Genomic DNA, 23255 nt, shown 5'->3' with positions numbered 1-23255 from the left:
AGGGCTAGCCTAAAGCTATGTAGAAATATTAGGCAGTAACTGGACAGCACCACAAGGCTGGTGGCCCCAACTGTCTACTCTACCAGCCTCACATTTCCACTATCAAAGTCATTAATAGGTTGGATTATAAAGGCTGGTGACTTCTCTTAAATGCCTTACTTAAAATACGCAAGTTGCATTTAATGTTTTCTACTTCCCTGTTATGAGCATAACAACAGAGATTAGTTTATTAGATTAGTGAGTTAATCTGATAGCTCAGTGGCCGAGGGAATAACATATAAGAAAGATTAGTTTCAGAGTATGACAGAATATGACAGTGATGAATAGTGGGAAATAGAAGGCAGAATAAGGTGGTGAGGTCTAAGGCTTATGAGTGCTTCAAGGGGCAAACTTTTGTCTAGAATGTAAATCTAAAATCTTAGAAGTTTTGATGTAATAAAAGATTTTGCAGTGATACTTTGCTTACAGTTTGATAAACACCAACATGCATATATATACAAATACCAAGCCAAGAAAAGGTATCTATAACTCATTTCTTTCTGTGACAGACGTGTATGCAACCTTAGGTCACTCTTTCTGGGATGTCAATTGTCTGCCCTGATTCTGGGACAAAAGGAAGTCTGATACTTAAAATAAGGAAAACTCTATCTCAGCTGCTGCACTGACCTCCAGCTCTGCTTTTTCCTCTTTCTAGCGCCATCCTCAGATTCCTGACTCTCTTCACTTAGCAGAAGTACCTCCCTGGGTGGCCTATTTCTGATGAAGGTCAACTACTTTTTGGCTTCAGTAGAATATTCTCATCGGTGTCTAATTCCCTAATAAGGTCAATAAGTTCAGGGTGAAGACGTGAGTGTTGAAAGCCCAGGAAAACGGACTAGAAGAGATGTTCTGTAGCTTCTGAAAGTTCTCCTTACGCAGAGTTATGCATGTCAGGCACTGGCCTACATAATGTGACTTCAGAGGCACTGAGTTAGTCTTCCCTGGTCTACTGAACCACATTAGATGTTCTACAGAGAAGCTGGAGATGAAGTGGAGAACAGAGTGGGAAACAATGTACAGGAAATAGAGGCTGAAGCCATAATGGCAAACCCTGCCTGGAGAGAGTCCTGCTAATCAGACTCGCCTACAATGGAAAGCAATTACAGCCAGTTTCTTTGAAAGGCCAGCCTGGGCTTTGCCAGTGACATTAAATTCTTAGTGAATTTCCATCTCATTGACCCAGGGGGCCTCGAGCTCTGAGATCAATACCTTAGTAACAAAGCTGGTGCCAGACAGTGCTGGGAAGAAGGCTGAATTCCAACTGAGATGAAACGTGTAAGAAAGCTTTTTTGATAATGCCTGGTCCTGTTTACTCTCTGCCATTAAGTGATATATGATGATCCCTCAGCAGCCCTGAGTGTTATTCAATCACCAGGGAACAGACTACACAGCATTTGAAGTTAGAAGTGTTTGCTCTCCTTGTCCCAGTGCATCAGCCTCTTGCCAAAATGATTCTAGTTAATAAACAATGTTGAGAAGGTAAGCCTGTAGAGCCATGATATGGCTGCATAAATACCATCTTTTTCCCTTTGAAGGTCTGAGGGTTTTATCTGTTGTAAGGATACTGTTAATTCAGCGTTCGTCTGGCTCCCTTGGACCTCAGTTCTCAATCCTCTGAGACGTTCCAGGATAAGAGAGCAGATCAGCCAGCAAAGTTCCTCTGGAAACTGATTTCAGTGTTCATTAGGCAATTCTAGATTGGTCTCTTTTTTTTAACTATGTCGTTGCCAACTCTGTGTACCAACATCAGCAGCAGTACTAGTGGGATTTACAATAAAATCCTGTTGGGAATGGCATACAACTCATAGAAGAGACTCAGACCCAGGGTTTTTTAAAAAAATCTTGTGCCCCCAGATGCGGATAGCAGAATACTCCTGCTGCCTATCCAATTAGCCACAGGATTTAGTTAAGGTGCACCTGAAAGGTCTATTACTGCAAAGAGAGAGGAGGACAGGGAACATCCCCTGACCACCTTCTCCGTACTCTGTGCTAGTCTAGGCACTACACTACATGACCTCAATTCTCAACAGCTCTAGGAATTATTATTCCTTTTATGTAGATGAGAAAACTGTCTCAGAAACATTGTGTAATTTTCCAAAGGCCACAGTTCCTAGAAGAGGTAGGATTTATTAAGCAGGTCATCTGACTCTAACGTTTATGTTCTTTCCACTGCAGCATGTTTCTTTAAAAAGTTTCCCTCTTAGGGAAGACAGCACAAAATCTACTGCCTGGCTTAATATCGTCATCAGAGTCTGGAACTGATTTTCTAATGAGTCGGCATGACGTAGGCCGAGCAGCATGCCCACAAGCACAGGTGTCTCTAACAGGACCTGGTGAAGAACATGCCTCGCGAGTAATAATAAAATCCCAGCACGGTCAGAGACGGTCAGCCTCTGATGACTCACAGCAGAAGGCACAGGCAAACCTGGCCTATCTTCTTTTTGAGCCACAATAAGCTCTGCGTTTGTCAGCTATGTTGTTGGTATCTTCTTTGTTTCCAGGAAATCAGGACTATACCTGCTTTTGAAAACATCAACTTTATTAAAGGAATAATTCTTTCAAAAAGGAGTGGGAAGGAGCAGAAAGCACACCTCACTAGGATGCTAGAGATCTAGGTTCCATCCAAGAGAATGGGAAACAGTTTCATATCGAGTCTGGTTTGTTGAGCTGAGAAAGATTAAGCCAGGGTCAAGCTCATCAGGAGAGAGTGCTAGGGTAAATCAGTGACGTCTGCCACGGGTGCAGGATAGGGGAGCGGTGGTACACACAGCGCATTTGCATTCTTCTTTTAACTCCTCTTCCTTTCTCCCACCTGTTAACCTTATGGCTTTTCACAAGTGATTCAGCATTTTAAGGCCTTTATAGTAAAATAGGGATAACGACACTTTATTTATCTAAAGGTAAGAGTGGCTAAATCAGCTGATCTCCTCAAGTCTTTTTCAGCTATAAGGTGTAAGATTCCATTTTCCACTGTAAATCTTAGCATCAGCTGGGCTCTAATGGGGTCAGTCATTGGTGACTTTAACAATGGCATGGCTTTTAAAAGGGCACTCACAATTTTAAAACAATTCTGCTCTAAGTCAAAGAGGTGAACAATGTATCAATTCTTTCTGAAGAATACTGAGGAAGTCTGTTAAATGATTAAATTAATTACTGCCTGGGGACTGCCCTGGTGGCGCAGTGGTTAAGAATTCGCCTGCCAAAGCAGGGGACACGGGTTCAAGCCCTGGTCCGGGAAGATCCCACATGCTGCAGACCAACTAAGCCCGTGCGCCACAACTACTGAGCCTGTACTCTAGAGCCTGCAAGTCACAACTACTGAGCCCGTGCTCCGCAACAAGAGAAGCCACCGCAATGAGAAGCCTGCTCACCGCAACGAAGAGTAGCCCCTACTCGCCGCAACTAGAGAAAGCCCGCATGCAGCAACGAAGACCCAACGCAGCCAAAAATAAATTAATTAAAAAAAATTAATTATAGCCTGTGAACCCTAGTGGAATCAGAGAAAGTTGTTTAGAAAAATATAGGAATGTAAGGAGCATTCTAAACATCTATGCAGATTTTGAGTCTTAAGGAAATAATATTGTGAGAAAATAAACTTCATTATAGCCTTGTCTTAAGAAGAAACAGAGATGATGCTTCCTTTATGTGAAATGTTCAATGAAGAACACTTCTACTGTTTTCAATACCCATGCTCCATGCAATAAATACAAAATAGGCTCACAAATTGCTTATTACAGATCTATGGCTTACCTGGGATCACAGAGAAATTTGGTTTTCTCTCCTTCTTCTCTCCAGATAAGCCATTCTCGAAAAGAAGGATGTACAAACATACGAGTCATGTCTCTGCGCTTGATTAGGAACATGGAGAGGTTCTCCATTCTCTGCTGAAAATCCTCCCATTCTAGCGTGCCTTCAATGCTGCCAGCATTGATGGCTTGGAAGATATGTTCATCAGTCAGTGGGTGGAGAGAGGCCACTGCCACATTCAGGAGAGGCATCACCCGGTCAAAGGAAGACTGGGTTGGGAACTTCATATTGCACTGGAGTAAGTAAACCTCAGAGAGCGAAACAGGAACTACTTTGTAGCTAGAGCTCTTTAACACTAGATAGCCTTTCTCTATGAGGTCAAATGTGAGTTTCAGGTATAGATAGGACCCTTGACTGAGTGTCTTGAGATGAGAACTGAGTTTGCCAAATGTAGTATTGTCCATTTTGCCATTAAGTGAAATGTTATTCTGGATCTCTGAGCTGCTGTGTATCCGGTGCAGGATGTAAGCCTGCAGGTCCTGGTCTATGGCTTCATTCTCTTCTAGTCGATCCAAAAAAATCCTATGGAAAGGCAGCAGCTTGGTAATTTCCTAAAACAGATGGAGAGAGAGAGAGAGAGAGAGAGAGAAAGACCTTCAGTTTCCCCTAACTCTTGTGATAAACTACGAGGTCCACAAATTTATTCTGAACTTCTGAGTGGTCAAAGAAAAGAGGGAAATACGATCGAGTATTAGTGTCCATAGATTAAGACATATTAGTTGCACAGGAGGGACACTTTTCCTAATATTGAGACTTAAAATAACTTTTATGGGTCTTCATAAAGGGCACTTTAGGAGTGATTTAATGGTCACTATCCTAAATAACACTCGCTCCTAAAATAGAAAAGAGAATGCCACCTAACTTTTGTTGTAATTTTTCTCAGTGTAAACCATAGCCTAATGTCAAAGTACAACTCACTAAGATAAATGTAAAAGGACTTAAAGAATGTCATATAAAAATGTGACCTTCTATCCCACCTGATAAAATGACTTTATTTTAATGTAGGTTTTTTGGAGATGCCTTAGCCCAAAGGAACACTTCTAATAGTGGGAAGCTTGGTACCTTGGTGATCTGCTTGGAAATTACATTGGGGGAAGGTGACAGGGCTTTGTGGTGACTCTCATGATCTGGAATCCATCTTTTCTTATCTGCTTATAGACTTTGCTCCTGTAAGTATCTATTCCCTCTCCTGCATTAATTTCCTCTTCTCTTCTCTTTCTGTCTTGTCTCCACGCAGACATGTGACTCCATACTCCTCCAACTACTATATCTCTGTTCCCATGTTTAGCAAAACCTAACAGAAAAGTTTTCTCTACTTACTGTATTTCATTCCTCCCTTCCCATTCTCTCCTCCATTTGTTGCAATCAGGCTTCAATCCCATCACTTCACTGAAATGGTCCTTGTCAAGATGATCAGCAATCTTCATCTTGCCAAATCCAATAAGCAAGTTTCATTTCTCTTCCCCCTCAACCTCTCAGCAGTATCTGACACAGGTGAACACATCTTTCTTCTCGAGTCCCCTCCTGCAGCTTTTGCTTCCACAGCATGCTCCCCTCGTCTTCCTCTTAGCACACTGGCTACTCCTACCCAGCCTTTTTGGCTGGCTCCTCTCTCATTTCTCAGTCCACTCAGGGCTCACGTCTCCATTCTTTCCTCTTATCTGGCCACCCTCACTCCCTAGAATAGTTGGGTCCCATGGTTCTAAATATCATCTATACATGGATGATGTCTAATTTCATATTTCCAGCTTACTCATTTCTTCTGAGCTCTCATCTTATATCTCCGTCTACTCAACAATGACACCTGGATGTTTCATAGACAAACAATGTGTGATCAAATCAGAACTACTAAAATCTCCCCCCACCACAAAACCTCCACATGTCAATAAATGGTATTACCACTGACCCTACCACCAAATTGTAGGAACTATCTATGATCCTTCTCTTTTCCTCAAACCAGCATCTACCCAGTCGCTCACCAAAACCCCACAATTCATCCTTGAAGCTTCTCTCTTGCTCATTCCCACATCCAGTCCTTTTGACTCTTCTTCAAAATATACTCCAAATATGACCACTTCAGAGGGTCTCCACTGTTCCTACTCTAGTCTAAGCCACCATCACCTTTCACCTGTACTTCTGCTTCCATTCTTGATCCCCTACATATTATTATCTACACAGCCAGCAGCCAAAGAAAGTAAATCAGATGTTATCACTTTACAAGGTTCCTTGGAGAGGCCTTTCCTATCTGCCCTATCTAAAATATCTGTCATCCTCATTTATCCCTTTACTCTGTTATGTTTGTCTTCATAGCACTAACACTACCTAAAATTTTAATATATGTTCATTTTTTACTTTATTATTTGTGTTCCTCACTAGAATACAAGCTTTATGAGGGCAGGGATATTGTCTGTCTTGTTCACCATCATATCCTCAGCTCGTAGAAAGAGCCTTTTATACTTGAAGTACATAAAAAATGTTTGTGGAAATAATGACTGATCAGTTATGAGGGTTCACTTTTAAAGACCTAGGAATTGTTTCATTGTCAGCTAAATAATTTTAAAAAGTTATTGGTTGAAGTGAATGAAGTATCTGGGAAGTTGTTGCAGGTCTTGATCTATGAAGACATTGACATTTGGACTTTGAGTGTATAGTACTTTTCCTGTTCTTTGGCACAGCTGAAAAATTAAAGTTACGTGGTCTACCAAGTCATACTTAAAACGTCTTTTGAGATTGCACACGGCATTATATAAAAATATAAATGAAGAAAAAAACCAAAACCAAACAAAAATTATATAAACGAAGATATCTCCTAAGTACGTACTTAGTAAAACTAGTCAGAGATTGTGTTCCTGGAAGTTTCTTTTATTCATCTTTCATCTTTAACAAGCTACTGACCAATAATGGCAGATTACATAATTTTTAGTTGTCAAGATGCATTTACGTTGATTCATTCACATTCCTCAAATTACTTTGAGATTTTAATAACAAACATCTGCAAGTTGGTGGTCAGGATCAGAAGTACAGTCTCTGATCAAAGAAGGCAGACTGACCTAAATTGGTCAATCTATAGGAAAAATACTAAATGCCTGGGAGAGGGGAAAAGGAGGGCACCGAGACTATTTTCTGTATATTAACAACTGTTTTAAGGGAGTTGCATCAAAATAGTGGGATGGGTGTATAATATGCAAAATTTTAATGTTCTTTAAAAGAGGCTATGGTTAGGGGAAAAAAGGTTGAGAAACCCTGTTTCAAACCAAGTGTGAATATGTAAAGAATGGAAAATACCAACTCAGCTATACTGTGAATGGTAGAGAAGGTGGAGTCATTTATCCTTAGCCCATATGTCTTTTACAGGCGCAGTTCCAACATTCCTATTCATTCTTCTAGGCCATAAACTGAGTGATCAGTGAGTGAGCAGGGATGGTAATTAAAAAAAACTGCAGTAAATTTAATATAAAGCCTTAATATTGCCAATATTTCTTAGAAAAAGAAATATATAGAAGAAAGTCCATCTTCATGCTATAGAAAGTTGAGAAACAGAGGGAAGAACTAGAAAATCTGACTCTACACTATATATTGAACTGGATTTTGCCTGGCATTAAATGATAAAAAACATAAAACAAAAGTCAAACAGTGAATTAGAGTGTTACAGCATCTATTTGCTTTGCTATACTCATGACAAAGTCTAGAAAAGTGGACTTTCTTTTCATGCTTTTTTGAGGGACACTTTATCAAAACTTACCCAGAGCAATGGAAATGGGAATTTGAGCTAAGAGAGTAGTATACAGAGAATGCTCTCTCTAGATTGTATCTCTTACTCTCAAAATATGCTCATTGGGAATTACTCTTGCTAGCGCTCTAGGACATGGTAGAGATCTGGAAAAGCTCATCACTAAGGGTACAAGGACCTAGAACTTTTTCAGTTTAAGCACTCTCCAAGGGAAATAATTTATGGTCCAAAAGCAAACAAACACATACCTGTAAACTGGTCCTAACTGTTACAATTAGTTTCAGCCAGGAAGGAAATTTTCCAATCATTTTACTCAGAAATGATACAATTGTATCCCCATAATCCGGTTTGTGAAATTCTGCTTCATTTAATCCATCAATTAAGATGATGAAATCTTCATCTGGGATTTTTCTCTCTGAGATAGAAGAAACAAATTACTTAATAATTACAAGTGGATAAGTGACTTCTTTCTGGGTCTTTGATCACGTATCTCCTTGGAAGAAAAAATTAGAAAAGGTCTGTTGTGTGTTTAGTGAATGCTAAGGGTACGTAATTTATTATAAAGACGTGGAATAATTCATTTAGTGGGTTCACTTTGCTTTTCACCAGGTATGAATGTGTTTGTCACATAAATAATATATAAAGCATATGTATCATCATCATCATTTCCCCCATGTTATCAGTTGTGAGACAGCCTGAGCGATGCATTTATGAGAATTTGCACATGTAAATTTATTTTTCTCTCATACCTGAAAAAGCTGGAAAGAATGTTTTTCTCCCCCTCAGCCCCCCGGAATCTGACAGCATTAAAGAGAACAGTATCACGTGTTCTTTGGGGAATTTCCAAAAAAAAAAAAAAAAAAAAAGGTTTAATTTGGAGTCCACAGCAGTATATAAGACTATATGTGAATACGTAGTAGGAAGGAAGGGATGGAGGAACAGAGAAAAGGAATCCCAACCAACAGACAGATCTACACTAGGCAGGCTGGATTCCAAGATCTTACAGAACCAGCAGCTTCCTAGACTATACCTAAAGCAGCTTCAAGGAGACCAGACCCTTACGTGATCTTTCCAGGGGAGCAGGAGTCATGTAGGAAAGACAAATATCTTTTGTTTCCCTTTCCCGCCTGGAGTCTATACTATCTTAAACTGACAAAATCAGTTTATCGCTAGGGCTAGGCTGCAGAAGACTTGGTAAGATTTCAGGTTTCCACTCCCATTAAATGCTTACTGATTCTTAAACAATATTGAACAATTAGAGATTAAAAAAAATCCCCTGGCTGAATGAATATTTCAGTATAAATGAATTGCAAACAACAAGTAAAAGTTCCTAGTTGGTAGGACCTTACAGGTTCTGAAGAGAGGAAAGCAGGGGAAGAGAGAAAGAAGTCACTGGATGCCTGAAACAGGAAATAGGTTATATCTGAGGAGGAAAAAGGAAGTGAAGCTGGGGACAGAAGGAAAACTCTGAGGAACTCTGTACCACGTTGGCTCTTTTAGCTTTTGAAAGAGTCAAGGCTAATCAAAACTCTACATATTTTTGTTTCACATTTGAAAATATGCAGATTTTTTGCATGATTAATAAATCTTTATATTTCCCCTCTAAAGTACAAGCTTTACATAAAGGAGTTAAATTTCAATAGCCTAAGTACTATAAATTAGTTCTCAAATTATAAAGAGTTTCAACTATTACTTTCATCTGGTGACTTTCGGAAGAGAAATGAACTATGGATTTCAGCTCTCTAACTGTTAACAATGATTATTAATGAAATGGCATTCTAGATGATGTAGGGCTAACAAAACACATTACTCCTTTAGGGAGTCCAAAGAATTCCGGAAGAGAGAGGAGTTGCTTGGAACTAATTGGGATTTACCCACACAAATGGGGGCTCTTAAGTTCTTGATTTTGAGGACCTTGGCTCCCTTTAGCATACTTGTGTCTTTAATTCCCATAGAGGAATTTTCTAATTGATTCTGCTTGGTGATATACTAGAGCTATCCTTTGTTACTGAGTAGAACCTTAAAGTATCGTGCAAATCGCTGACTCTAATTTTTTAAAGAAAAATATATAATTTGAAATCTAGCTCTTGAATCGAAATTGAAAGTGTTTTCAATTGAACTTTCCTGGAAAGAAAACTCCAGCTACCTTTAAAAAATTCTCTATTTTAAAAACTCCTGTGATAAAATTTATGTATAATTAATACAATTAATTGTGAAGATCTTAACTGTACACTTTGGTGAGTTTTGACAAACATGTATACTCATGTAACTAACATCCTGATCAAAGTAGAGAACATCTCCATCATTCCAGAGAGTTCCCTGAGGTTCCTTCCCAGCTCTCAATAGGCAACCACTGTTCTGATTCATATCACCATAGACTATACTTGCTTCTTATGCTTGATATAATGTTTCTGAGATTCATTTATGTTGCTGAGGGTATTATTAGTTTCTTCCTTTTTACTACTAAGAAGAATACTGAGAATTTAATATTAAGATTTCATTTAATATCCATCGAATGAATATACAATTTGTTTATGTATTCTTTTGTTGAAGGACCTTCGGTTGTTTCCAGTTTTTAACTACTATGAATAAAGTCAATATAAACATTTTTGTATGAGTCTTTTTGTAGACATATGTTTTCATTTCTTTTGGGTAAATACATAGGGATAGAATTGCTTGGTCATAAGGCAGATTTATCTTTAACTTTATAAGGAACTGTCAAATAGTTTTCCAAAGTAGTTGTACCATTTTAAACTCCCACCAGCAACGTGTGAGGGTTCCAGCTGCTCACCGACATTTGATGTTCAACTTTAAAAATGTTAACCACTGTAGTGGGAGTAAAGTGGTGTCTCATTGTGATTTTAATTGGCATTTCCCTGACGACTAACGATGGCAAACACCTTTCTATGTGCTGGCAGCCTATTTGAATATCTTCTTTTGTGAAGCATCTAAATTTTTTGTCCATTTAAGAATTGGATTATTTATCTTTTCAGCAATGATTTATAGAAATTCTTTAGATACTATGGATACAAGTGCTTTGTCACACACGTACACAGAGTGAATTATTTTCTCCCCTTTTGTGATTTGCTTTTCCTTTTTCTTAGTGTATCTTATGTTGAGCAGACATTTAACATTTTGATGAAGTCCAATTTATTAATTTTTTCCTACATGGTTAATGATTTTTAGGACCTAAGAAATCTTTACCTACCCCAAGGTTGTGAAGATATTCTAAGTTTTTTCTATTAGCTTTAGAGATTTAGCTTTTATATTTTGGACCATGATCTATCTTGAATTTATTTTTGTGCACCTATGGTGTGAGGTAAGGATTAAGATTCATTTTTTCTCCATACATGTATCCAGTTGTTGTAGCATCATTTGATGACAAAAATTCTCTTTTCCAAATTATCTTGGCATCTTTGAGGAAGGTCAACTGACTCCATATGTGTGGATTTCCTTTCTGTTCCACTGATCTATTTATCTATCCTTGTGGGAATACCACCCTGTCAGTGGAGTGCTAGAGCCAGCTCAAGCTGGTTCATGGGAGCTGACTGCTAAATTTCTTATGGTCAATTCAGGCCCCCACCCCTGGACTGACTGTTAAACATTTACTAACATATTACTGCCTGTCATGATTTCTGTAGCTTTATATTAAATCTTGAAACCAGGTACTGTTGGTCTTCCAATTTTTTTCTTTTTTAAGATTGTTTTGGCTATTCACCGTACTTTGAATTTCTGAAAGTTGTCAATTAAAAAAAAAGTCCTGCTGGGATTTTGATTGGGATTATGTTGAATCTACAGACCAGTTTGGGGAAAAACTCCAATCTACAAACATGGCATATCTCTTCCATTTACTAAGTTCTTTAATTTCACTCTGCATGTTTTGTAGCTCTCACTGTGGAAGTCTTACACATCTTTTGTTAAATTTATTCTTAAGCATTTTGATTCTATAGAAAACGGTATTTGCTCCAGTTATCTACTGCTGCATCAAACAGCTAAGAGTGACTCAAATGGCTGGGAAACGGAATCATCTGCAACAAAAACTCACATGTTTGGTGTCAGGGCCAGAATGACTTGATGACCAGAACAGTCAACTGGAACACTAACATACGGCTGCTCCATGTGGTTTGTACTTCCTCACAGCAGGGTAAACTCAAAGTAGTCAGTGTTTTGACATGGCAATGCATACCCCCAAAAGCAAGTGTTTCAGTGAACAAGATGGAAGCAGCATGACCATTTATGACCTAGCCTCAGATATCACATAGCATCATTTTGTAGTATTTTATTGGTTGAAGCAGCCACAAGTCTAAGATGCAAGGGAAGGAGACACAGACCCTAAATCTGGATGGGAGGAATGTCAAAGATCTTGCAGCCACGTTTTAAAACTGCCACACTACTTTTTACATTTCAGTTTTCAGTTGTTTGCTGCTAGTATATAAATACAACAGATACTGCATATTAACCATATAGACTGTAGCTCCACCTATGTTAATTCTCGTAGGCTTTTTTTTTTCTTTTGTAGATTCCTTAGACTGTTCTAGGTAAACAATCACATCTGCAAATAAAGACAGTTTTACTTCTTCCTTTCCAATCTTTATACTATTTGCTTGTTTGTTTTCTTATTGTGCTGGCTTGGACCACACATGGAATGTCAAATGTTAAGTCGCCTTGCTCCTGATAGTAGGGGAAATGTACTTAATATTTCATTGTTACCTGCATGTCCTTTAGGAGACTAAGTTTTCTTCTATTCTTAGTTTGCAGAAAGTTTTTATTGTTAATTGTAATATTTTGTTAAATGTTTTTCTGCATTTGTTGAGATTACAGATATATATTTATATAAAGACATATAGATTTTCTCATTTATTCTGTTAATATTATGAATTACAGTGATTAACTTTCAAATGTTAAACTAACATTGCATTCCTGGTCAAGTAAAACTAATCATTTTGCTATTAGTGTGTTTCAGGATTTTGCTATTATGGTTATGAGGAATACATGTCTGTAATTTTCTTTTCTTATAAAGTCCTTATCATATTTTGGTTTCAGCATTAATGCTTGCCTAATAAAACAAACTGAGAAGTGTTCTCTTTTCCTTTATTTTCTGAAAACATTTGTGTAAGATTCATATTATTTCTTCTTTAAATGTTGGATACAATTCATTAGTAAAGCCATCTGAGCCTGGAGTTTTCTTTTAACTTACAAATTAAATAGATAAGAGCTAGTCAGATTTTCTCTTTCCTCTTGAGTCACTTTTGGTAAGTTGTGTTTTTTATAGAATTTGCCCAATTTAAGTTGTTGAATTTATTGTTATATAGTTGTTCATAATAATCCCTTATTTTTCTTTTAATGTCTGTAGGAACTGTAGTGCTAGCTCCTCTTTCATGCCTGATGTGTTTTCCTCTCATTTTCTTGATCAGTCTTCCTAGGGGTTTATTCATTTTAACTATTAATTTTTTTCTATTTCACTGACTGCTGCTCTTGATTTTTATTATTTCCTTCTTTCTGCTACCTCTGGTTTTATTTTCCTCATTTTTTTCTGGTTTATTAAGTCATAAACTTAACCACTGATTTTATGTATTACTCAGTTTGAAATATTCTATAATTCGCTTTGTGATTTCTTCTTTCTCTAATGGGTTGTTTAGAAGTGCACTGCTAAATTCCTAAATATTTGGGGATTTTATGTGTATTGATTTCTAATTTAATTCCATTATCTCAGAGAACATTTTCTGTAAGATTTTAATTTCTTGAAAATTTCAGACTGATTTTATGGTCCAGAATAAGGTCCATATGCACTTGAAAAGAATGTATATTGTGCAGTTATTGGGTAGTGTTCTATAAATGTCAGTTGGATCAAATTGGTTGACAGTGTTGTTAAAATCTTCTATATATTTACTAATTTTTGTCTACTTGTTCTAACAGTTACTGAGAGAGAGGTGTTAAAATTTCCAACTATGACTGGGTATTTGTCTATTTAGCTCTTTGGTTCTATTAGTTTTTGATTCATGTATTTTGAACCTCCATTATTAGGTTCATACACATTTAGGATTACTTTATCTTCTGATAAATTGGTCCCTTTATGTTTATCAAATGCCCCTCTGATAATACTCCTTGTCTTGAGGTCTACTCTGCCTCACATTAATAGACCCACTCCAGCCTTCTTATGCTCCATGTTTATAGAGTATATATTTTTCTATCCTTTCACTTTCAATCTGTGTCTTTAAATAACCTCTCCTGCAGACAGCATATGGTTGGGTCTTGTTTTCTATCCAGTCTGACAGTTTCTGCCTTTTGATAGAAGTATTTGGTCAATTTAAATTTAATGTAATTATTGATATGGTTGATTTTAATCTCTCATCTTGTTGTTCCATACTAAAAAAAATTATTCTGTTCTTTCTTTCCAGGCTTCTTTTGGATTAATCAAACAATTTTTAGTATTTCATTAATTTTATAAATTGTGTTTCCAGTTATTGCTCATGATGGTGATTTTGTTTTAAGGGTAAGAACATGGGAATTTGATAGAATAATTAAATTCACTCAGAACAACATTTACCAATGGGGATATCTAAAGCTGGTTATGGAGACCTAAATGAGAAGCAAATATATCTAGTAGCAAAATTAAAAAACACATGAATTATGGTTGAGAATCCAGAGCTGAGTCTGCATGCATTTGGATATTCTCCTTGAATTAGCCTTAAGATGTAGATCCTTGTATCACTGACTTTCCTTCAAGGTACCCCTACATGTGAGCAATTTCTATGTTCACTTATTTGTTCAAAATTTATTTCCTGAAATGCCTACTATGTCCAAGGTGAGGTAATCACTATGAAGGATAAAAGTTGAACAAGAAAAGGTTCCTAACTTCAAAAGCATGCAATTTAGTCAAAGGAGTAAGTACAGAAATAACTAATTCTTATAAAGCACAAAGTATAATATCTGACGTATAATAAATGTTCAATAAATGTTAGTAATAAAAATTTAAGTTCTTACTATACATACAGTAATGTATGAAGTACCATAAGTGAGATATAAAAAAGAAAAACCTATTGTCAATTTGGAAGGATATTGTAACTTACTGGAGGGGGCAGGTGGATCAGCAGGTATTTCATGAATGAGGTGGTATTTAAGGTGGTCCTTGAAAGATGGGGAGGATTCTGACAGGTAGAGATGTGAGGAGAAGGTATATCAAGAAAAGGAAACAATGAACAAATGTATGGAGGCAGGAAAATGGAGGGGAGTATTTAAGGATTAATGGATACTTTGGTTTACATGTAAATACAGGGTTCATAAGGGTAAAAGTAGATAATAAGGCTGGAAAGTAGGTTGGATCCAGGCCATTAAGTACCTTAAATGATAGGTCAAGGAGCTGGAAGTTAATTCAGTGAGGTAATAGGGAAGCACTGGAGGTTTCTGAACAGGGAAATTTAGTGATCAGAGCAATGCTTTATGAAGCTTTATCTGGAAGCAGTACATAAAGTCTACAAGACTGGAGAGACTGGGCAGAGACTACCCACCAGGTATGCCATTAATGGGTTAGAGGTGTGCCTAAAAATGAATCCCTTCAGCCCTCAGGGCTTCGGGGGATTTGTGCAGCTGTAGCCTCAGGGCCAGCCATGTCCAGCCATGAGGAGGCATGATTTTTTATCCCAATGTGCTAAACAAACTTTAATAATTTTCCAAGTGTGTTATGATGTGAAAGAAGCACTAGACCAGAAAACCAGAGAAGACCAGCAAGGGTAGCAACACAGATGTGATATCATGGGCAGCTGAGCAGCCTTCAAGGTAACAGTGGTAGGAATGACTCTGAGATTAACGGATGTGAGAGACATCAGGAGGGCAGAATTAACAGGATTTAAAGATTGACTGAATGTACAGAAATTTCTCTTTAAGTTTGCTCAAAATACTTGCAGAGAAATTCCAATGTTTAAAAAAGTCTAGGGTATGGTAAAGCTAATAGGTAGGTAGTAGAAGTATAGATAGAGGTCATCAGCATTGAGAAGAGAAACTCTGATATCCAAGTAATTGGCATGGAAGTTCACATAACTGAAGATACAGGCCGGAAGAAAGTAAATTCTTATAAGTATCTCCAAAATGCTCGAGAAAAGTATATAAGTCTCTCAGGAATAAACAGGATTGCTCAGCAATCTCATGCTTACTCAGGTCCTTTTCTTCGGCTTCCAGCACTGACAGAACATTAGGAAGGGGGTGAGGCAGAGAGACGGGTGAAGGAGGAGATGGTTACATTTAGGTCACAGCCAACACTTGAGCTACAGAGTTAAAACGGAGGAAAGGCATGAGGCATGAGAGGGAGATGGATCCCATTTCATTTTCCCCCACTTCTTAAAAATATCTTAATACCTTTTAGTGGACAATTAATTTTTAGCATATACACAGTTATGCAACTCTACATGCCATTTCATTTTACCTGACTGTGGAGTAATAAAAAAAAATAGCAAATATAAAAACTGAGGATGTTTCTAACCATAGAAACTCCATGGCACTGGGTTGGAGTCATGGCTTTACTGATTTATTTGAACTCCACGGAAGGACTGGTAGCTCTACTACCTTTAGTTCAAGAGAAATGCTTTATATTTGGAAATAAGAATGAGAGTTTTTACAAATAAAGGAGGAAGTAGCAATTCCTGGAGGAATTTTTATTTTTTCAGGTAAAACCTTTTATTTGTTAACTGTATCCTGTAGGAACATTTAGTTTTTGCAGTGTGATAAAAATGATCATTTTTATAGCATGACCCCAGGTGAACTTGGGCTTCAGAGCCTCCACCTTCCACCTTCTTTGCACCTCATCTGTACCTTTGTGGAGATTCTCCAGGGGCTCCAGCACTCCCCTCCGGAAGGAGGCCATGGGATCTTGAACACAGGACCGAAGGCTCAGCATGCTCTGTAGGTGAGGCTCCCGGAGAAGCTGCTCCCGATAGGCCGCCAGCTGCGGTGAGCGGCAGAGCAGGGCAGCAACATTGTGGACGAATTCCGGCACCAGGCAGGTGTAGGCATTATCTGCTTGGCAATAGTGATAGGCAACCACCTAAAAAAGAAAGATGAGAACACAGACAGGTTTATCAGTAGCAAGAGCAACAGTCATGGCTACTGTACAATCATTCTCTAACACTGTCTTCTGTCTCCCCACTCCTCAACTTCTTCAAGTAAAAATAAAAGCTGCTAAACTTTGAAACTGCCTGATTTATCTAAGATCAGAAGTTTGACCCAATATTTCTCTTGTATATGTATGGTATCATAATTCGTAATTAAAATTTATAAATACAAATTGAGTTTTCCCTCTGGATTATAAGAAATAGGAAGCAGGCCTGAGAATAAAGATTTATATTAATCTCTCTAATATTTATTCAGCATAGAGTAGTAGAGGAAAGAGTCTGATATTGTAACAAAGCATCAGGGATAAAATAACCAGAGAAATACCATATGTTAGACTCAACAAACATATGCTCCTAAGGCATATTTTAAAAATTATTAAAAAATTATAATTTCATTATAAACATCTTATAAAAAATAGAATGACTCTGACTTAAGAATTCTCACTAAGTATTTCCTGAGCACCCAGAGAGAATCAGAATTAGATAACAGGAAGCAGAAAAGGAGTGAGATTTTTGTCAGATGCAGGTGTTAAATTCAAAGAACTTAGAAAATGTATGCATCTTAATACCGTTCACGGTCTGGCCTGTCAGGCTGGAACCTGCAATTTTAAGCTGTTTTTTTTTGTGTGTTTTTTTTTGCCGTACGCGGGCCTCTCACTGTTGCGGCCTCTCGCGTTGCGGAGCACAGGCTCTGGACGCGCAGGCTCAGCGGCATGGCTCACAGGCCCAGTCGCTCCGTGGCACGTGGGATCCTCCCGGACCGGGGCACGAACCCGCGTCCCCTGAATCGGCAGGCGGACTCTCAACCACTGCGCCACCAGGGAAGCCCTGTTTTCTTTTTTTTGTTTGTTTGAATTTGCACAGGATTCGCTCTATACCTTCTGGTTGTTCCCTCTGCCTCAAGGTCAAGTGCAGAGGGTGATTTTAATCTAGACCACTCTGTTGGCTCAGTACTACCTACAAAAGTGATGGGATTGTGCAGATAACAAGAAACTGCAGGGGAGATTCAGCCTGAATGTATGGAAAGCATTGACATGGTGCTCAGAACATACAAGCGCACAGTAATGTTAGCTGATGCTGCCACCACCATCATCATTGCCTTCCTTCTCCTCTTTCATCACATCATCTCCATCAACATCACGGTCATCATCAAGGTTCTGTATACCCTTTCCTTTTCAGCTACTGGCTTTGTAACTACAGGCATTTGAAATTTGCCCTAGGAGCATGCATAGATATACCACTGGGACCCCAGCTCCTCAATCATCTCTCAGAGAACAGTCATCCACGAAAGTGTTCTGCTTTGAAATGACTCTTAATCTAGCTCTTTAACAAATGCTGGGGTTTCCCTGGTGGCGCAGTGGTTAGGAGTCTGCCTGTCAATGCAGGGGACACTGGTCAAGCCCTGGTCTGTGAAGATCCCACATGCTGGGGAGCAACTAAGCTCATGCACCACAACTACTGAACCTGTGCTCTAGAGCCCATGAACCGCAACTACTGAGCCCATGTGCCACAATTACTGAAGCCCATGTGCCTAGAGCCCGTTCTCCGCAACAAGAGAAGCCACCACAGGGAGAAGCCCCTGCACCACACCAAAGAGTAGCCCCAGCTCGCCGCAACTAGAGAAAGCCCACGCGCAGCAACAAAGACCCAACGCAGCCAAAAATAAATAAATAAGTAAATAAATAAATTAAAACAAAACAAAAACCCAAATGCTGGAAATGTCACTTTTAAAAAAACACCTGAAATTGTTCTCATTAAGCGTTAAGAAAACTGAACAATACAGGAAATGTTACTACACATGTAAAGCTGAGGATAGGAATTGCTTGTGAGTGAAGCAATGATGTCTGAGCCCAGTGTGGAACTGGAAATGAGGAGGTGTACTTAGAAATCGCCACTCCTTTCTGTAGACAGATTGATTACCGACCTTAAGCACAACATAAGGAACCCAAAGAGAAAACTTGGCAGCAATCCATCTGTGCTCTCAATGAACAGTGAATGTCAATGGTTATGCCCACAAGGACACAGATCTCCACTTTATAAAAAGCAAACAGCAAACCTCTGAATCAATATGAACTTTCATCATATTTTACCTCAATTGATTTCACATGTCGAGGCAAAGCACAGCTGAGCAAATCAGCTGTAACTTACCCTTTACCTAAAGTAACGGGATAGGAGTTTGAAGATAAAAATTCTAAAATTTAGGAAGAGGGTTCTTTTACTGATTGCATTAAAAATCTGCGCTCTTGGCTGTATGAGGTTTTATCTAACGAAGATCATTGCTAAAGTTGCCCCTTCTGTGGCTGCCTTTCTTTCTTTTAATTTAAAAAATTTTTAGGCATTCTAAATATAAAATCTCGATTCCTCTGAAGAATTCAGGCAGAAAGACCATTCAACATCTTCATGAAATTTGTAGTTTGATTCAGAACTGATCATCTACTAGACATTTCAAAGCAGCTACATAGTATGTAAATGTACACACAATCTGTCAAAAACACTTGGTACTTCCCCTTAAATTGTCTATTGACATTATCTACAACTTTTTCTACATATGCGAATAGGAAACAAGTCTGGGAATGTAGTTTTTTCCTGCATTCTCTCATTGTACTAGTGTTCAGTGATGGATAATAGATCACTCCCTACAGCTCTGAGGAAGTCATCACAGCCACCCATACTCAGTCACTATTATTACAACTTCTTGGAAATGGTTCAGAATTAGTCCACCCTCAATAAATCAGCAGGTAAAACCTTTCTGCTTGGTGAACTCTTGTCTCTCACAATGACCTGTTGAAATTTCATTTTCAGCTATGTTTTTCTTGTTATTAATTTTTTTCCATCTCACATTTTCCTTATGTTAAATCTCTATACTTTTGATTAAAACAATTCTATCCAAAATATATCTAATATAACCAAAACTGTAGTAATTCTTTGAATAGGACAGTGAGTAACTTTTAGATTACTGCTGTGAGGGAGGAAAAAAAAGGCCAGGTTTGTAGACTATACAGACCAAAAAAAAAAAGAAGACCGGAGGTCAGTATCGCCTTGGGTATAAAAAGGTTTTGATTTAAAGCTATACACGAGAAATGATACAACTAAGCAAAATCCTCATCAAAGGCCTGAATCAAATGATTGAATGGCAGCGAACCTGTCAGGCTTGTGTTAAAAGTCCCAGGCCTTCACTCTTTAAAGATTCTTTTCTACTTCAAATGAATAATCTGTGACAGGATTAAGCTAACCTCACATAAAGAAAAGGCAGCTTTGAATATCTGGAACTCATTTGGACATAAAAATTTAATTTACATCATGACTGGCATTTGCATTTCTTAAATTCTAATGTTGTCACCGACCTTCCTTCAGGTCTTCTCTCATATTCTTATTCCCTGTCTCCTTCTCATCACTTCTTGAATGCCCTCACCACCACCTGATTGATTTCTGACTCAGCGCATCCCTTCCAACACTTCGGGTTACTTTGGCTTTTTGTGTTTCTAGGGACCTGAAGGCTCAGTGTCAAAAACTACTTTCTCTGCCTTTTCTCCTGTCCCTCAACTCTGACTCTAATCCCCATCCTGGGACTGGAAGCTAAGAATAATTCCAGACTTGGGTTCAGCCTCAGTAATTTTCCAGCTTGGAGCTCTAACTTTTTTTTTTGTCAGTAGGACTTTTATTTATTTTTTAAAAACTTTTTATTTTGAGCTAATTTTAGACTTAAATGTTGCAAAAAGATGTGAGTTTCCGTATATCCCTTACCCAGGGTGGGAGGATGCTACTGGATAGTGGGTAGAGGCCAAGGACACTCCTACACATACTACAATAAACAGGAAGGCCCCAAACAAAGAATCCTCTGGCCCAAAATGTCAATGGTGCTGAGGCTGAGAAAACCTGAGCTAGATATAAAAGGTAAAAGCCCTTCATGCTAATACATGTGATGTTTCAAGAAGGGAGTATGGATTCCACTTAAGGGCAAGGAGGAGCCATTGACAGGTTTTATGTAGCAAGAAGAAAAATACGTTTTAGAAAGATTACTCAGGCTTCAGTATAGAGAACAGACTACAGTTTAGTCACTCATTTAACACATATTTCTGTGCAAGGCATTGTGCTAGGAGCTGGGGATAGAGTGGTGAACAATAATTTAAATACTGACCATTCTGGTGAAGGAGACAGATAAAAAACACAAGATTGACAAAGGAATAAATAAGGTTGTTTCCCATATTCAGTATCCTGAATGTAGATGTAACCTGGGTCTCACTATAAAATTTCAGTGTTAATTTTTAGAGGAAAAAAGCCCTAGACACATTTTATAAAACATCATCTATAGGTTACTTGTTTAGTTCTGATCACATTTCTCCTAAAATGTAAATCTTTTAAAAAATACCCAACTGGAACACAAACCAAATCTTATACTTCACTGTTGTCATTTTTTGTTTTTCTCTCTCCATGTGTGTATGTGTGGCTTATGTCTCTGTATTATGCTCAACACACATGTGTGAACTGCTGAAATGATCACTTCCTTGGCTGATAGCTTTAACAGTAGCAGCAACAATCTCAGGAACCGTATCACTTGACATCCTCCTGATTTAGTACAGAACTAGTCTCTTGGCAAGGATGACATTTCAGTTTTCTTTCTTTCATAGATTTCCTTCGGTGAAAAACACTTGTATCACTGTGACACTTCTTAAAATTAGCTGACTTCTCTAATTAGCTTTATTTCAGATGTATTAGCTTCTTAATATAAGGACTAAGCTAGTGACAATTTACCTAATGTGACAAGAGCTTCTAGATGCATAAAAACTTTTTTTAAAGACTTATTTTGGATGTGGACTGTTTTTAAAGTCTTTATTGAATTTGTTACAATATTGCTTCTGTTTCATATTTTGGTTTTTTGGCCTCAAGGTGTGTGGGATCTTAGCTCCTCAACCAGGGAAGCTAAGCTAAGCAAACCCGCACCCCCTGCATTGGAAGGTGAAGTCTTGACCACTGGACCACCAGGGAAGTCCTGCATAAAAACTTGTTGAAGAAGAATTTTAGGTCAGCAAAATTTCTGAAAGGTGCCCCTTCATTATGACTTCCTTACTTTAAAGCCACTCAATTATCGATAGATTTTCCAAAAGAACACTAAACAAGAATCCTTCCTGTCACACTACAGAGGCAGCACAGTGGTTAAAAGCATGGACTCTGGAGCCTGCCTGCCTCAGTTTAAATCTGGTTTCAAGTCACGTACTAGTTATCTCAGCAAGTTGTGTAACCTCAGAGCCTCTGTTTATCTGTAAAATGGAGAGAAGAAGAAGACTCATTTCATTGGGGTGAATACTGGCTCTGTATCCTAGCTCTGCCATTTACTAATAGTAAGACCTTGGGAAAATTAACTATCACTGAAGCACAGTTTCCTCAACTGTAAAATGGGGATGATAATGACCACCTCACAGGCTTAAGAATGAAGAAGTGAAATAACAAATATAATGTAAAAAGTACTAAGCTCAACACACATTAAGCCCTCAGTAAATGGAAGTCAGCCTCTCCTTGTCTGGGGAATTCTGTACGTATGATCACTTGGTGGCAACAGACTGAAAGCCTGGAAAATCTATGGTTGTTATAAAGTCACACACCCAGGAAAGGCCCCGAATGAGATCTTTGCACCGCTCTACTGTGATTATACTTCAGAACGTGTAAGATTAACTGGAAATACATTTAAGAGATGTACACCTAGCAAAACCTGTTACTTCAAGTGGGAAGTGTTTCTTCAGTAAATAAAATTGCTTTAAAGTTGTGACAAGAACGCTTCAATGTTCTCAATTATGAAGAAGCATAAGAAGCAGCAAGCATACTATGAAATACCAATGATAATTAATGATATATAAGCACCAACACTAAGAACTCTGGCTAGCAAATCAAGAAGTTTTTCAAGGATACTTTTAATTCTCATATATTAGCTTACTTTATCAAAATACTAACTGGTTTGAAAAGATAATTTCTGCTTACCAGTTTGTTACAGATGAGAAGCAAGATTGTTGGCTTCTGCTCTACGCTTCTACAGCACAAACTTACACTTGAACTGCAACCTGTGGCACAATTACTGGGATAATATTCAATTTTAATCTAAGGGGCCATTTGTTTTAGATTTTTTTTGTTTAGTGTAAACTTCACAATATCCCATCTCTAGGTGTGAACAGATGTATTTATATTTTGCTTAAGGAAGAAATAAGTGTGAAATTTTAAATATGTTCCTTGAGTAAGTGTAAATAATCACTAATTTCTCACTTATAATATTTAACATTTTCCAAATATTGAACTAAACATCAATTTTAATCTAAAGGGCCATTTCTTATATAATGTTTAATATAAATTTAAAAATATCCCATTTCTAGGTACAAAAGACATTTATTTATATTTTGCTTAAGGAAGGTATAACCATGGAATTTAAAATGTGATCACTTTTCAAGTAAGTATAGTCACTAATTACCTACTAAAAATAAATAACATTTTCCAAATATTGAACATAAACATCTTGGGACTTTTTCTCTTGATGAGAGAGAGGCTAAGAAGTGACAACATGGGGAGACTTTCTTTTTAGCACTCATCAC

At 37.9% G+C, this 23255-nt stretch overlaps 1 protein-coding gene across 4 annotated transcripts in view; it reads right to left on the bottom strand.

Annotated features, from left to right (window-relative positions):
- TANC2 (tetratricopeptide repeat, ankyrin repeat and coiled-coil containing 2) overlaps positions 1-23255 on the bottom strand; it is a 348234-nt gene that overhangs the window by 62784 nt on the left and 262195 nt on the right. For all 4 annotated transcript variants that reach the window (XM_029212661.1, XM_029212662.1, XM_029212663.1 and 1 more), the window contains 3 exons: positions 16382-16613; positions 7825-7991; positions 3790-4397 (listed from right to left, as the gene is read on the bottom strand). In XM_029212661.1, coding sequence (XP_029068494.1) covers positions 3790-4397; positions 7825-7991; positions 16382-16613 — 1007 coding nt within the window. The remainder of the gene's footprint in view (positions 1-3789; positions 4398-7824; positions 7992-16381; positions 16614-23255) is intronic.

The sequence above is a fragment of the Monodon monoceros genome, unplaced genomic scaffold (genome assembly GCF_005190385.1).
Source record: "Monodon monoceros isolate NGI ecotype Baffin Bay Population unplaced genomic scaffold, NGI_Narwhal_1 Super_Scaffold_9, whole genome shotgun sequence".
Lineage (NCBI taxonomy): Eukaryota > Metazoa > Chordata > Mammalia > Artiodactyla > Monodontidae > Monodon > Monodon monoceros.
This window is presented reverse-complemented; position numbering and strand designations above follow the sequence as displayed.